At 47.7% G+C, this 17,377-nt stretch overlaps 1 protein-coding gene across 1 annotated transcript in view; it reads left to right on the forward strand.

Annotated features, from left to right (window-relative positions):
• LOC114669022 (mediator of RNA polymerase II transcription subunit 13-like) overlaps window positions 1-17,377 on the forward strand; it is a 306,888-nt gene that overhangs the window by 254,540 nt on the left and 34,971 nt on the right. Inside the window, 7 exon segments of the mRNA XM_051920970.1 lie at window positions 248-403; window positions 6,393-6,546; window positions 8,271-8,375; window positions 8,833-9,492; window positions 11,969-12,191; window positions 15,407-15,509; window positions 16,007-16,131. Coding sequence (XP_051776930.1) covers window positions 248-403; window positions 6,393-6,546; window positions 8,271-8,375; window positions 8,833-9,492; window positions 11,969-12,191; window positions 15,407-15,509; window positions 16,007-16,131 — 1,526 coding nt within the window.

The following is a 17,377-nucleotide window of genomic DNA, read 5'->3' on the forward strand; positions in this document are numbered from 1 at the left end:
GATCTTAAGGTGCCCCCCAGTACATCCATGGGACGTAGCGTGACCCCTGACCTCCACTCTTTGCTCTCCCACTCCCCTGCCAAAGCATTTCAGAGGGCGCCAGTCGTCCTAATCATCACTTGCTCCGTATTTCACCTGCCATTTTCAGATGTCCACCTTGGTCACCCATTAGTAGATCTCACTGTCGGTGTGACTTGCCGTGTGACAAGCTGCTGACCGTGTGCTCTTCTCTGTCCTGTCACTGCAGGTGGTGTGCGGATGGTCTATCCCTCGGCCTTTGTCCTCATCGCGCAGAGTGACATCCCTCAGGCTCAGCCGTTATCTGTACAGGGGGCGATGAGGGAACCCACCAGCTGCGGCATCCCCCTGACGCCCCCCACGTCTCCCGAGCAGACCTGTACAGGTGAGTGGTCTTTGTTTGCCGTCTGTCGGCATGTCGTACAGCAACATTGCGGGGTTAGATTGGCGTGAAGTGATTGGTGGGGCCGTCCAGTGGGTTGTGGGGTCTCTCTTTTTATTTTTAGGCTGGTAAATGTGCTTTAGTGCGGCTCTGTCACCTTCTGTGGATTTTCTTTTTACTTTTCATAATTGACAGAAGGCCCCTAAAGTTGAATGGGACTTGTCTTAATGTTGTCAGTGCCCACTGTCCATGAAAGTGAACAACGAGGGGCTGAATTAGTGGATTGGCGAGCCTTAATGGTGGGCCTGCAGTGGTCTCCTTTTCTCTGTGACGGCGCTCGTTGAATGTGGCGAGCCTCTTGTGAGCGCACTGCTCTGTGCTGAGGTGCCACCTGTTAGTTTTAGAGCTCCCATCATGCACTTCACCCAATCCCCCAACGGTGGACACGTCACGAGGGTCTGTTTGGTGCGTGATTCATCTTTTTACTTGTCGTTGAATGGCAGCGTGAGAGACACAATTAGCCAAGGTTACAAGACGAGAAGCAGACGTGATAAAGGTTTGGGGGTCCCTGTGTAACGAAAATAAATCGACAAACGAGGGTCTTTTTACAAAGTTGGCAATAACATCGTTTTAGACGACAGTCCAGTGCCAAACTAACTCCAACATGACCGACCGTCCGGTCACATGGGATCCAGGCAGGAAGGGGCGGGTCCAGGAGGGCACACAAGGGAAGTGACCTCAGCAGTAGAATGGCTGTCAATCATCCGCTCTGCAGAGGGGCGACGAGAGAAGGCGTTAGTGTGCAGCGCCAGCCCCCCGATTCGGCGGGTCAGTGCCATCCATCACCGGAGCCCTTCGGCTGAGCACACGTGACGATGACTTTTTAGGTGTCCTCCCTGGGGATGCTTCATCACTAGCACATTTTATAGGGGGTTTTCATTTATTGTAATTATTTATATTTTGACGGCTTCATTTCGTTCTGATTAACTTTGTAAAAGTCGTTTTGCTGCCCTGTTAACTTTATATGTTTAGGCCGGCGTGAGTCCAGGTTAGTTGTACCTTTCTGGTGATGTGTTGCTGCCATCATGCCTGCTATGACAGGAAGCGCAGGTCCGGACATTTGGTGTACGCGACTTGGCTGAGGAGAGACCTTGTGACTGAGCGCCTCCTAAACATGGCGACACCCTGGCATCGTGGAGCTTTGGTGGGCCAGGGATAGCCAGATGCTGCCCTGCACGGAGAGCCCTTTGAGACGGAGCTGTAGGGCAGCTGTGGTGGCGCTCTGTGCCACCACCACCTGATCAGGGCATCGTGCGGTCCCTACATTGATGGATTGCAGGCCAGAGGTCCACAGGACCTTCATCATCATCATCATCAAATTCTTTAACGTGAAGTCTGAACGCCATGAGGACTGATTGAGATCATTCATGTTAGGTAGAATGCGCAGAGGGGTCTCGTGGCCTTGGAACCCCTGCAGATTTTGATTTTGTTTCTGTCCTCCCAGCCGTCAGACCTTAACTTTATTCTTTGTTATTTAGTGTTGCTTGTTGTTGTTATTTTTATATTTTTCTTTTTTATTTCTTCATCTTGTAAGACACTTTGAGGTGCACCATTTGTATGAACACGTGCGACAGAAATAAATGTTATTGTTGTTGAATGACCAACCGTCCCGTCTTCCTCTTCTTCACCACACGTTTGTGGGGAGTACCTGCTGCTAATTCGTTCATCGATGACCTGATCTGCCATGTGACCTCGCCGTCTCCGTGGTGATTCCATAATCATTAACATTATCAATTTGTGCCAGTCGGCGTTATCCCTTGGTGGCTGGCAAGCGGTGTCTCGTTTTGGGTTGAATAGTTGACTTATTTTGTAAGTAGGCCCGAGCGGTGGGCTCCTGGTTAACGTCTGCAGGGTAACATTAGATGCCCGGCCTCACGTGGCACACACCCTGTGTTCTGTTCAGCTCATCTCACCGCCCATAGACCTGCCCTGTTCACGGCACCGTATGTGCCCTCTGGGGCAGAAGTTGGCCTTTCCGTTATTTTGAGCTCTGCTCGGTTTTATCGTATCGCTAGCTGATTCACCGTCTTGAGGAAGTTAATCAGGGACATCTACGGCGTTTAAGAGACGATTAGCCGTCCCTCCCTGGCAAGTAATTGGCGCCAGTTGTTACCGACGTCCACCCAGTGCTTCCAGATGTTCTGTTTTGTGTGTGATAAAGGACATGGTCACAGTTGGTTAAAGCTCCGAGGGGCGTCCACACTCTTCCAGACTTAGCGTATTAGAGCACGGCTTTCTAAAAGGTAAGCAGAATATTTGGCACCTTGTGGCGCCGCCGTCATACACGTTAATGCTCTGCATTCCGTTTTTTGATATTATCAGGAAGAAGGCCCATTCGTTTTGCAGCTGACAGGACCAGACTTTTGTGCCAGAGTGTTGCTTACCTTGACATCTAATGCCGCCGTTGCTTTTTGGTGCGATTTTTACGAGCTTCCTTGCATTACTTGGGATGTTAGGCGGCATAAGCTTCCTAATCGCTGCGTTCTTCTTCCTCCAGCTCAGCGATGAGACAGCAGTGTGTAACGTCCATAAAGCAGCTAAAGGCTGATCACAGCTCAACGGGGATCTGTAAAAAAAAAAAAAAGAGACAACATTATTATTATGATGTGCTTACTGGGCACTCGCGCCAAGGGGTGTGAAGTAGAAGGAGGCCGCCAGGCAGTAATGCCACGTTAAATGCTTCTTGTATAATTCATGGCATATCCGCTCCTCCACTTCAGCATATCAGCCATAAAGTTGAGCAGAGGCCAAACGTGGAGCGCGACATCGGCAGCGGGACACACGGTCAGCCCGCGTAATAAACTCGCTAACTCAATGACTGTAATTGGGCTCCTCCAGCTCAGGCATCTCAGTCTGAAAAATCCATATGTTAACAAGCGGGCTCGGCGAAATTGATTACAAAAGTCAACAGCGACAGTCGCAAAGCAAGTGTGAGGAGCGGACGGGCGGGCGCTTTGGCTCCGAGTCGGTACGGGACGCGTCGACATCACTAGTTGAACTTGGCACTCCTGAGTGGGACACGCACTCCGTCTCTGCTTTTCCATTGGCGGCTGGCATTGCATCGTCCAACGGGAATAATGTGTTCAGCTGTTCTCTCGTTGGCGACACTCGATACCCAAAATGACAACGCGAAAGAAAACAGGACTTGAGAAACGGGTGAGAAGTGAAAAAGTGAGAGGATTTCATTTACTTTCGTTATAAATGGAGTAGAAACCAATAAATACATTTCTCTTTAAGTAGAGTTTTCGTGGTTATATGTGACTAAATAAAATCGATAATCAATTTAAACCATTTTTGAAACTTGTTTAGCATGCTGGGAAATTTTGTTTAGTTTTTATATTTTATGACGAAAGGAACTCTTCTCTTAATTGATTGAATGAATTAATTTCTGTGCGTCCCACGATTTTATTTAGTCACATATAACCTGTACTGCATTTATAACTAAAGTAAATAAAATCATTTCACTTAATCAGATTTTTTACTTTTTGAATATTCTGCATGTGATTTTCTTTAATCATTTTGCACAAATGGGAAGCTTCTTTAAAAATATTACATAATTTACTGATCAAAAAAATGAAAGGAAGACTTTTTAATGAGAGTACAGCACGACGTCAGTGACACCTGAGGGCTGTTGATCTGCTCAGTGAAGTAGCAGGGGCACTAGAGGGGGGGCAACAATGAGACGACCCCCAAAACAGGAATGACTGGCTTAACAGCTGGAGGGAGCCCACTGACATTTGTCCATCCTCATCTGTTTTGTCACTCGTTTCGCATTTGTCTACGGTCAGTGTCACTACTGGTAGCAGGAGGCCATACCTGGACCCTACAGAGCTGGTACAGGTAGTCTAACTTCTCCAGGATGGCAGGTACATCAATATGTGGCATTGCCAGAAGGTTTGCTGTGTCTCCCAGCACAGTCTCAAGGGCATGGAGGAGATTCCAGGAGACAGACAGGCAGTTCCTCTAGGAGAGCTGGGCAGCGCCGCTCGTTGAAGGTCCTTAACCCATCAGCAGGACCCACCGGATAAACAGGATGAGCACTGGCAGAGCCTACAAAATGACTTTGGGCAGGCAGGCCACTGGTGTGAATGTCTCTGAGCAAACAATCAGAAACAGACTTTGTGAGGGGGGCCTGACCTCCTCTAGTGGGCACCGTGGAGCTCGATTGGCATTTGCCATAGAATACCAGAATTGGCAGGTCCACCACTGGCACTCTGTGCTTCTCACAGATGAGAGCACATGTGACAGACGTGAAAGGGTCTGGAGAAGCCATGACACCGTCCAGCATGACCGGTTTGGTGGTGGGTCAGTGATGGTATATCTGGGGAGGCATATCCATGGAAGGACGCACAGACCTCAACAGGATAGACAACAGTGGGCACCTTGACTGCCATTAGGTATCGGGATGAAATCCTTGGACCCATCATCAGACCCTATGCTGGTGCAGTCGGTCCTAGTGCATGACAGTGGATACCACTGACTGACCCCCACGCTCACTCGCCTGACCTCAATCCAACAGAACTCCTCTGGGTGGGACATTATGTTTTGGACCATCCGACGCCTCAGCCTGTCCAGGAGCTCAGTGATGCCCTGCTCCAGGACACCATCCGTCGACTCATTAGGACGTTGTCAGGCATGATGGGGGGCATACGGACTACAGAGTACGATTTGAAGGTGCTGCAATGACATTTCGGCCAAATGGACTCGCCTGCCTGCCACTTTGATTTTCGGGGTGTCCCTCTGTCGGTTGCTCCTTTTGTTTCACACACATCACCATCTCAGTCCATAACATCATTGATGGCCAGCAGGATTTGTTTTCCCATTCAGATCTGATGTGTTTTTTATTTTATTTTTTTTGAGCAGTTTATATCTTCTTTGCAGAATTATTTGAATGCTTATAAGAATGATATTTTGGTCTCGTATGTTTCTCTTCAGGCTCTTGTGGGATTAGCACTCGGGGGGTTTGGAATCTCGATGACAGAACGGCCATCTTACGCTATACGTCCTCACCGTGGACACCAAGAGGAGACGAGTCAAGTCGGCCCGCGTATTTAGCGACTCCACTCCAAGAGGGGGTGATCCGCTGCGTCTCCCACCCGTACGCTCCGATGTCACACTCACTCGATTCTCTCTCCGTCATTGTTGTGTGTATTAATCAGAATCGCAGAACCGTTTGTTACGTAATTGCGTCGGTTTTGACGGATTATTGTATTGTCATTGATACTGAACACGTAGGCAAAATTCACCAACAGTGGGTTTAAAATCAGTTGCAAGGTTTGAGACGGACGGACAGACAGACAGACGGGCGAGGGGTGTCAAGTTCAACACAATCGTTTACACCTGAAATACCCCATTGACACGCACATTCACAGCCTTGGCTACAACACTTGACATTTAGCTCAGCTGTGACCCATTCTCTTGAGCTTGTGTGGAACTTGGAGAAAGTTCCAGAAGGACAACCATCATGGCTTATCTACCAGGAAATCCAGGTACTGGGGGGCACTGGGGGCACATGGCCAGATGTCTTGTGCATTATGTGACATAAATACTTTGAATGTTTGCTTCCTGTATGAGCAGGGTCTTCTAAAGTTGCCACCATAACGTGTACGGCCCTTACTTACTGGATGTCTGAATTCATACCGGGACGGGCGCAGGGTGGGATTTTTCTTGCTCTCCTCATGTTGGTCTTGGAGATTCTGTTTAGGAAATATTCCAACACAGCAGCATGTCGTGGTCGTGTATCATCTGGGCTTGGTCTCAGGTGCAAAAGGAAAAGAAACGCAACTTGAACCTGAAACCTCAAGTCCACAATCTGAGGTGCTGCAGCTCCACGTGGCTTCGTCGGATCGGAGGCGCTGCTCGCTCTTTGGTCTGCTGGGCTGCTTGACAAGCTCATTCCTCCTTAACATGTCGCTGTCTCCCCCGGTCACAGGTGAAAGTGGGATCCAGACTGTCCTCAATGGTCTTCCACCTCAAGAGGGAATCATTGGGAACACATACAGCCCGAAGCACACCGGGAAGACGCTGTCCAATCAGGCGGTCCAGCACGTGTGGAAGGAGTGTTACATGAACACGTGTCAGTACAAGTGAGTATGGCCACGGCCCGTCCTGCATGCCAGGGGAGGCAGTACACAGAAGGTAACATCCCACCCTTTCGGAGATTTGAGGAGACGGAGGCGTCCCGAGTTTTGGTTTCTAACCACAGCCCATTTTTAGTCAAGTGAGGTCTTTTTTGCCCCTCTTTTATTGTAGGTGGGTTAGAAATCTATCATTTCGATTTGTTACAAGGTGGGGTGGTGGCCCTGAGGCTGAGGATCTACGCTGGTAGCTGAGTAGGCTGCCGGTTCAAATGCCAGAAGGGGTCCTACTCTGTTAGTCCCTTTGAGCAGGACCCTTAACCTGAACATCACTCCAGAGGCCCTCTGACCCCCCAATTTCCCCTCAAGGATTAAAAAAGTGCATCAAATCAACTACCAAAAAAATAACAACATGTGGACGATAAGGCAGCAGCAGGTCACGTAAGTGACGAGAGTTCGGTTAGGACATTCAGTGGTGAAATCCACGAGTGTTACAGTAGTGCCGCTTGAACTTCGGGATCCAGAACTCTGTGAAAGAGAAGCAATAAATAAAATCCCAAAGCCCGCGAGCCAAAGAGGTGGCGGGTGGCGGTGTTTGTGATGTGGCGCAGGACCAATGTCTGCACTGTATGGCCAAACTGAGCCTGGCGGACATCCCATCCAAAAACCACAGGCATTAACATGGCACCGTAATGGGCTCCATTCTTCTTTGAACAAGATTGTGGAGTGTGCCAATGGGAATGTGTGCCCATTCGGCCCTTAGTGACATCAAGTGCTGAAGTTGAACGAGAAGACCCGGCTCGCCACTTCTTCCCAGAGGTGTTTGGTAGAGCAGAGGTCAGGTGTCTGTGCAGCCCCTCCATGTCTTCATTGACCTGGCTTTGTGCACCAACTGCCGTTGTCTGCTGGAGCCTTAACAGGAGCCATCACTGGGACCAGTGAGCCGAGCCCAAACCCTGCAATTCTCCCTCCATCACCAAACTTTACTGTGCAGTCCAGAAGGTAGGGTTCTCCTGGCATCTGCTAAACCCAGCTTGGCCCATCAGACTGGCAGCTAGTGAAGCGCGACTCGTCACCCCAGAGAGCTTATGTCTGCTGCTCCAGAGTCCAGTGGTGGGTGCTGGGTTTTTTACACCACTCCAGCCGACACTTGGCATTGTGAATAGTGGGCTCTGCCATGGGCACCCATTTCATGAAGCTCTCGACGCACAGAGCAGACCTGGCACTCTGCTGAGAGTGATGCCACACAGGAGAGGCCAGTGGTTTGCGTGGCTGAGCTTCCCGTTTCACAATAATGGCACTGCCAGTTGACCAGGGCTGATCTAGCAGAGCAGAAATTTCACACACTGACTTGGGCAAAGGTGGCATCCATCATATGACACATTCGGAGTCACCGAGCCCTCGGTTCTACTGCCAGTGTTTGTCAGTGGTGATTGTGTGGCCTTGTTCTTAATGTTATGCCCTGTTAACCATGAAGCACCTGACCTCAGTCGTTTAGGGGGTGCCCACGCACGTTTGGCCCTACGACGCAGAGCTGTGAGCTGAATCCGCTCGTATTTCACCCAGTTGTAGGAGAGGTGTGATTTCTGTTTATTATCTGAAACTCTAACTGACGAGTCCCATTGCCAAGGGTCACTTCCTCTTAAGACCTCCAGGTATGGCTGACGCCTTTGTGGACCTCTGGCTGGTGTTTTTTGATGTTTGTGAATGTTTCTTCTGTTTCCTTTTCCTAGGGTGACCGTATCTGGTGACATGAACCCCGACGAGGTTGTGTCAAATGGAGCGCCAGAGTGGAGCTTCATGAGTCCTGCAGAACGTGTGTCCTGCTGCTGCTCCAGGTAAATGCCACGTGTGACTGCCAGGTGTGACCAGACATCTCAAGATGACCGCCCAGTTGCTGTAACATAAATGACTTTGGTGGTCACGCGGGAAACGCATTTGTGAGACCTGAGCTTCTGAATGGCATATCAGCAGTGCCGTTTACTTCAAGACAAAGGGGGCTGCGTAGTTATGGCATGTCTTGTGTGTAGAGCTGCATCTGGGGGGGACACACAGATTACCCTTTGTCAGGCAGAGGCACCGAGGGTCTGGGTTAGGGTCTTTAAGGTTCACCTTGCTGTCCCAGACCTTTAGGCCCAGCACCTGGTGACGGGGCTTTAACAGGTTCCATTATCTGCCTGAAAGCCCCCCGTTGTGCTGTAGTTGACGTCCCTAATCTTGATTAACCCTTCACCTTACATCAAATGAGTATTACACAATGATCTTATTTTAACTTGTTTTATTTTTATCTCCCAGGCAAAAGTTACAGAAGCAGCGACAGCCGCCTGCAGTCAGTCGGACTTCATCCAACCCTCCTCTGGGGTCCAACCCAGCGCCCCCAGCTACAGCACCTCTTCCACCGCCCGCTCCGTCCAAGCACAAGGTGTTAGACAAGGCTGACAAGCTGGAGAAGCAGCCCAAGAGACTGCTCATGACCCCTTTCCATCACAGAGCCTCTGTGTGTGAAGACTTTAGCCTGGAGCAGGACCCCGCTTCGGCGGGCACTCAGAAACTGGCCATTACTGCAGTGGATCCCCCAATGGAAGTGTTGCCAGGCCGAAAATATCCAAAACAGCTGCAAGCTCCAGGCAAAGCTCCAGATTCCCCCATGCACTCCCCCGTCTCCCCCCTTCCACCCACTCTCAGCCCCCATCCCCGAAGTCAAGACACAGAGGGGCTCGAGACAGCAGTAAGTCTGCCAGTGTACCATGAACTGCCACCCGGGCCCAAGCCGCCTGAACCAAGTGATACCACGTTATATGCCGCCCCCTTAGCTACTGGCAAAGAGGGCACAGGCTGGTGGCGAGAGTTTGTGGTCCCCATGGCGGAAGGTACGGAATTCAGGCCACCAGAGCTGCACGCAGACAGGGCTGAGGTGAAGGTGGAGGCCGCTACAGAAGGCATTGCACTAAAGAGGTAAGTGACGGCTCTCTGCTCGAGCACACCGGGGGGATGAGGGGTCTCAGGGAGGATACGGGGTCTGCACAAGCTCTCCTCCGTCTATCATAATACCCTTCATTTGTATTTATCTAAAGTTTAAGGTTATGAAAGTTGCCGTTCCAGCTGCATCCAAAACGGGCATAGAGACACGTGAGCTTTACACCAGAACTCTGAAGTGTTTACCTCATTTGACCAGTAATTCATTTGTAACTACGTCTAACAGTTGAGGCGGCAACACAATACACACGTAAAACTCTACGGCCATAAAGAGTTTATTACCTCCGGTGTTTCTTATTAAATAGCCATTTGGCACAGGAAGAACATTTCTGGAGTGTTTTGTGTGGACATTTAAGTACCCGTCCTCCCTGAGTTACTCGAGGAGCTTTCAGCATGGAATGGCATATAACCCAAATCATCCACATCAGTGCCAATCAGTTTGACTGCATGTTTGGTAACCTGCTGGGGCTTTCAAATGTGGATTTGTCAGACAACTAAACCAGGCAGTGAAGCTGAAAGTGATGACAGACTGTGATGGAAGGACAGCAGGAGGCCTCAGTCCAGCGGAAATATTCAGGGAAAAAGATGTCATTCCACTCATTTATTGTATGGTGCCTTTCATATCTATCTATCTATCTATCTATCTATCTATCTATCTATCTATCTATCTATCTATCTATCTATCTATCTATCTATCTATCTATCTAATCCTGCCAACTACACTATCTATCTATCTATCTATCTATCTATCTATCTATCTATCTATCTATCTATCTATCTATCTATCTATCTATCTATCTATCTATCTAATCCTGCCAACTACACTATCTAATTGTGCCAACTACACTATCTATCTATCTATCTATCTATCTATCTATCTATCTATCTATCTATCTATCTATCTATCTATCTATCTATCTATCTATCTATCTATCTATCTAATCCTGCCAACTACACTATCTATCTATCTATCTATCTATCTATCTATCTATCTATCTATCTATCTATCTATCTATCTATCTATCTATCTATCTATCTATCTATTTTCACGTTTCCGGTTACACCACACTGAATTCCAGTGGATTGAATTTGATTTTTTTTGACAGAGATTAATGGCAAAGTGAAAGTAGATCTTAGCACAACATTGTGAATTAACATCAAATATAAAACATAAAATAACTGGTGTCGAGCCCCTTTAACATAACACCTCACTGGTGCTGACCATTGGTCTTAGAAGTCCCATCATTAGTTTACTGGAGGTCACCAGTCTGGCATCCCAGTTGATTGTTTCTGCAGGTCCATCTTGTGGTGAGTCAGTATGGTGGCCTGACCTACACCATGAAAACAAAAGAACACAACAAGCAACTCCATGAAAAGCACAAGTTAGGGGATGGAGACAAGAAAATCTCCAAGAGACTGACTATCCTGTTAAACTAGTCATGAAGAAACAGAAATACTGTGGCACAACGAGAGCAGGCCATCCACAGAAACTGAAGAAGACGAGTGAGGGAAGCCACCAAGAGACCTCTGAGGACTCTGAAGAAGTCACAAACCACAATGGCTGACATTGGACAGACTGGGCAGTCAACAACAGCGCTTCACCAGCCAAACCTTTATGGGGAAAAATAGCAAGGAATAAAAACAGCCAGAACGTCTGAGCAGAAGACACCTGGGATACTCTGAAGCCAGCTGGAAGAAGGTCCTCTGGTCTGAGGAGACTAAAATTGAGGACTAAACACCGTATTACGCTCCATATCATCAAACTCGCACCGTCACCACCATGAAGTATGGCTGCACCTGCAGGATGCTTCTCTGCAGCAGACTGGGGGGCTTGTGAGGGGACAATGAATGGAGACAGAAGCTGGGAAATCCTGGAGGAAAATCTGCTGCACGGTGTAAGAAACCTGCACCTTGGGAGAAGACCCAGAGCCCACTGCAATGGCTTCAAATGAACAAAGCGATGTGTTCTGGAGAGGCCGAGTCAGAGTCCAGATCTCAATCCAGTAGAGAATTTGTGGCTCTTGTTCACTCGGGACCACCATGACACCTGACGGTGCCCGAAAAGAATGGGCAGAAACAGTAGAGTTGATGGAGAGGGAGACCTGAGCACAGAGTCAAGGCTGTCATGGCTGCCATGAAGGAGGTGCAATCGGTGACGTTGTGTGTTATATTTGTCATTACTTTAGACCACTTTGCAGAGATCTGTTTTCACTTTCTAATTAAGGGGTCCTTCTCCGTCAATAAGGTCACATGAGAAGCACTGTGATTGAGTGTTGTGTAACAATAAATGATGGACTTGTTCTCTGCTCTTCATAGGCTCCTCATATCTTATGACATCTCTCTGTCGGTCGGTCGGTCGGTCGTGGAGCCCCGCTCCATTTGTCTGATTGAGTTTCATCGTAAACGTGGTTACTCGGCCCTCGCTGTGCTCCTTTGACGACTTCTCTCCCCTCAGGCTCTTCGCTCAGCCTTACAAGCGGTTCAAGGTGTCGGAGGACCGCGTACGAGAACATGTGCAGTCTCTCGGCTACTTGGACCACACCAGCGTAGAAGGCCGAGTGGACATCTGCGACCCTGGCGACCCGTACACCTTTGTGGATGAGGACATCGAGTACAGGTTCACCAACAAGAGAGGGAAGGGGCCGTGTCAGGACAGAGACCCCAGCAAGAAGGGAAAGGTGATGACCCACCCAGTCCTTGCTTTTCTTCTGTTGCCATTCCTTGGTGGCTTTTTGTGTTATTTAAGCTAAAGCAGTTGACTGTTTTGAGTTGGTGGGGGTGGCAGGTGGCAGCGTTTGAAGTTTCAGCGTGGTGCCAAGGCGTGTGCCCAGAGAGCAGAACACAGGCCTCCACGCCTCTGATTGCCAGCCGTGTTTTAAAGGACCATTCAGGTACACCACATGTGATCTTTGCTTTTGCCATCGCACCAGTGTGGGGTGAGCCTGCTGTACATTAAAGCCGCACTAATGCCAATGCTGCCAGTAATGATATCAAAATTCCAGGCAAGGACAGCAATTAAAAAATGGCAGCTTAGAGTGCCAGGAGATTTTTCACAATATTCCGAGAAGTGCACTTTAATGTCCTGTGTGGGCACAGTGCTGGCAGCACAACTGGGCATGTCATCTCCAGACACACCATGGCATTTGTGAGTGGCACACCCAACTGTTTTTGTACTGTACTAGTGAAGTGTTTACAATGGACAACAACAACAACAACAACATTTATTTATATAGCACATTTTCATACAAAAAGTAGCTCAAAGTGCTTTACATAATGAAGAAAAAAAAAAAAAAAAAAAAAGAATAAAAGACAAAATAAGAAATTAAAATAAGACAACCTTAGTTAACATAGAAAGGAGTAAGGTCCGATGGCCAGGGTGGACAGAAAAAACAAAAAAAAACTCCAGAAGGCTGGAGAAAAAAATAAAATCTGTAGGGGTTCCAGGCCACGAGACCGCCCAGTCCCCTCTGGGCATTCTACCTAACATAAATGAAATAGTCCTCTTTGTAGTTAGGGTTCTCACGGAGTCACTTGATGCTGATGGTTATACAGACTTCTGGCTTTTAATCCATCCATCATTGTTGGAACATCATGGTGCTTTGGGTAGATGGTGGTGGCACAAGCCACCACCAATAGGACACCGGAAAAGGAAACAGAAGAGAGAGTAGGGGTTAGTACAAATTTTGAATGAATAGTTATTATAATGAATTGGATATACAGAGTGTCAGGATTAAATTACAGTGAAGTTATGAGAAGGCCATGTTAAAGTAATGTGTTTTCAGTAGTTTTTTAAAGTGTTCCACTGTATTAGCCTGGCGAATTCCTACTGGCAGGCTATTCCAGATTTTAGGTGCATAACAGCAGAAGGCCGCCTCACCACTTCTTTTAAGTTTTGCTCTTGGAATTCTAAGGAGACACTCAGTTGAGGATCTGAGGTTGCGATTTGGAATATAAGGTGTCAGACATTCCGATATATAAGACGGGGCGAGATTATTTAAAGCTTTATAAACCATAAGCAGAATTTTAAAGTCAATTCTGAATGACACAGGTAACCAGTGTAGTGACATCAAAACTGGAGAAATGTGCTCGGATTTTCTTTTCCTGGTAAGGATTCTAGCAGCTGCATTCTGCACTAACTGCAAACGATTGATGTCTTTTTTGGGTAGTCCTGAGAGGAGTGCGTTACAGTAGTCTAGTCGACTAAAGACAAACGCATGAACTAATTTCTCTGCATCTTTCGATGATATAAGAGGTCTAACTTTTGCTATGTTCCTTAGGTGAAAAAATGCTGTCCTAGTGATTTTATTAATATGCGATTTAAAATTCAGATTACAATCAACGGTTACCCCTAAGCTTTTTACCTCCGATTTGATTTTTAATCCTAATGCATCCAGTTTATTTCTAATAGCCTCATTGTATCCATTATTGCCAATCACTAAGATTTCGGTTTTTTCTTTATTTAATTTGAGAAAGTTACTATTCATCCATTCTGAGATACAGGTTAGACATTGTGTTAGCGAATCAAGAGATTTGGGGTCATCAGGTGCTACTGATAAATACAGCTGTGTGTCATCAGCATAGCTGTGGTAGCTCACATTGTGCCCTGAGATAATCTGACCTAATGGAAGCATGTAGATGGAGAAGAGCAGCGGACCCAGGATAGAGCCTTGTGGAACACCATATAGAATATCATGTGTCTTTGAGTTATAATTACCACAACTAACAAAGAATTTTCTCCCTGCCAGGTAGGATTCAAACCAATTTAAGACACTGCCAGAGAGGCCCACCCATTGACTAAGGCGATTCTTAAGAATATTATGATCAATGGTGTCAAATGCGACACTCAGATCTAAGAGGATGAGAACAGATAAATGGCCTCTGTCTGCATTTACCCGCAAGTCATTTGCTACTTTAACGAGTGCAGTTTCTGTGCTGTGATTTGTTCTAAAACCTGACTGAAATTTATCAAGAATAGCATGTTTATTGAGGTGCTCATTTAACTGTATAATGACTGCCTTCTCTAGAATTTTACTTAAGAAAGGCAGGTTAGAGATGGGTCTATAATTTTCAAGAGCAGAGGGGTCGAGATTATTTTTCTTGCGTAGGGGTTTAACTACCGCAGTCTTAAGACAGTCTGGGAAGACCCCCGTATCTAATGACGAATTTACTATGTCAAGAACATTATCACTAAGCACACCCGATACTTCTTTGAAAAAATTTGTTGGTATTGGGTCAAGGGCACAGGTGGATGGTTTCATTTGAGAAATTATTTTATGTAAATCAGGTAAATCTATCCTAGTGAAAGACTCTAATTTATTTATTATGGGGTACTGGGGTTTAGGAGGATCCTTAGTGTTGGGGAGATATACTATGTTATTTCTAATATCATTAATTTTTTGATTGAAAAATACAGCGATAGCCTCACAGGTTTTACTGGAAGTACTTAGGAGGCATTCCTTTGAGTTACCTGGTTTAGCAGATGATCAATTGTCGAAAATAAGACTCTGGGATTACTAGCATTGTTAATGCTAGTCCTCTCAGCACCTACTTGGCATCGGTGGTGCCTTCAGTAATTAATAATTAAGGTGGGCTGTTAAACCATTGAAGAGACAAAACCAAACTGGTGACAACGAGTTTAAACGGCGATGTCGTGGAATAGCAGCACACACTAGAGAGTGGGCAGACAACACAGAAAAGACATGGTGTGAGTAAAAGCTGGGCACAAGCAGGCACGAGGCCTAGCCGAGGGTGACGTTATTAATGAGCAGACTCTGTTAAAGGCTAAAGTGGCATCATCTAGTTGCCAGGGGCTGTGCGCTGTGGGGGCACCGAATAGTGCAGGGCATGAAAACTTCACCAAAACGTCTTTCAAATCTGTGCTGTTTTCCTACAGGCTGAAGACGGCTTTAATTCCAGGGAGGCAACGCCAAGCAACTCTACCCCAGTGCCTGATGGGAAGGATGCCATGTCCATTTTCAGTCCTGCTCCTAAATCAGGTAGGCTCTGCCAGTGACACCAAGCGGTGGCTCTTTTGAGAGGTGCGGGTCTGCCAATTGAGTGGTCAGGCCTGTCGGGGGGTACCAGTGCTTTGGCTGGTTCATTCAGCTGACTTGGTTTCTTATGTATGATACCATTTACCGAGTCTGCTGTTTCACTGTGGCCGAGTAAGCTGCCATGAATATCTTGACGCAGTGAAGGTTTCTAAGTGCCATGCTGCAGACGGGTAAGACTTTGGTTCTGCTCCATGTCACTGGATGACTCCCGGACCTGCCCAATGTCCAAAATCAGTGTGTGCTTTGAGGGGCACGGATGTGGTGTCAAGGTCTGCCACCTGTGACGCTCGGCACGTCGCCCCCGTCAGGTGCTCCTTGGAATGTGCTGGTCATCTCTGTGTGCCTTTAAGAATTGTGCCAGCGATGTTGTTGTAGTCAGACTGTGGTAGCTGAAGGCCTCCTCGGTCTTCGTCACTAACGGTCCCACTTTGTCCTTTCAGAAGACTCGCGGCAGGACAGTGCTTCAGCCAAAGCAAACCCCAGCCTGACGAGGGAGACGGACCTCGTGGTCCTCATATCAGACCTGGAGAATATATTTGACAACTCGGACGAGGATGAGCTGGGGGTAAGTTGATCGAGCCCACCCGACTAGCTGCCCTGTCCCACTGTCAAGTCGCGCTCCTTGAACCAGGCCGGGGTTAGAGTAACGCACAACAGACTCGCTCCTTCATCAAAGCCTGCAGGTTTGAGTTTGTTAACATTTCTCGTGATCGCCACATGCTCTCATTCCATCTTGTCTTCTTGCGGTAAAACGTCACTCAGAAGGTGCCCGGGATAAGCAGTCGGAGCAGCAGGCAGGCCTCTGGGACCCCACTGAATGAGCACATGTGCTGAAGAGTAATGTTAATAATAAGGTTATCCCCGTTAGGCCATGTCGCGGCAGTGGACACGGTGGAGCCGTAAGCAGATTGCGCCGGCTTCAGACCCTGAAACGATACCCCGTGGACGCCTTTGTTTTCAGGAAAAATACTAATGAATTGAAGAAGAGGCTGTTGGTGCCATTTTGAAATCGCCAGGTGTGTTTTCGGAGCACGATGTGAATGCGCTCGCCGTTTAACGAAGTGACGTGGCTTGAAGTACAGCAGATGTTCTAACAGGAGATTGCGGCCCAGTTATACTTTTTGTTTTGTTTGTTTGGTTCTTGGGCGCGTGAGACATCCCTTCCTGGAGTTGCTGTCCCAGTTGGTCGTGAAATTCAAAAAGTTCAAATCGCTGCCGCCTTGTCTTGTCACGGGAAGCGACGGTGTCAATATGGCAGTAGCGTCATTTCTCCTCCTGCCCTTCTCAGCTGGTAGGACTTGTGTCCTGAAGTTGCCTTTCTGGTTCCTCCATCTCGTTCGGATCTCCCAGTATTCTGACCCTTGGTTGGCTTGTTTTGACCTCAGCGTCCTCTCGTGGTTTCCTCGGGCACTTTGCTTATCCTTGGCGTGTAACAGTTGACGTCTCAGCCATGCATGTGACATGTCGGCCTGGTGATGGCCTCTACATCCACCCTGTACGCCTGACAACTCTTTTGGTACTTGACCGCTTTCTTTTATGGTTTGATTCCACATTTGCTAAGACCCTTGAGGCTGTTACCAGTATGACGTCTCCTTTAGTTCTGTAATCCCCTTGTGGACTCGACTGCCCGATGGTGAGTATCACTGAGCCATGTAATAAAGTGTGAATGGAAATTCTCCGATGGAAGGGCAGACCCCGGCCCAGACGTAACTCACGTGATAATGGAATTAAAGCGAATTCCCTCAGTGGCAACGTGGAAAAAAGTCTGCAAAAGACAGGAGAGGGTGGGCTGTGGGCCTTGAGAGTTCGGA

This window comes from Erpetoichthys calabaricus, chromosome 18, assembly GCF_900747795.2.
Source record: "Erpetoichthys calabaricus chromosome 18, fErpCal1.3, whole genome shotgun sequence".
Taxonomy (NCBI): domain Eukaryota; kingdom Metazoa; phylum Chordata; class Cladistia; order Polypteriformes; family Polypteridae; genus Erpetoichthys; species Erpetoichthys calabaricus.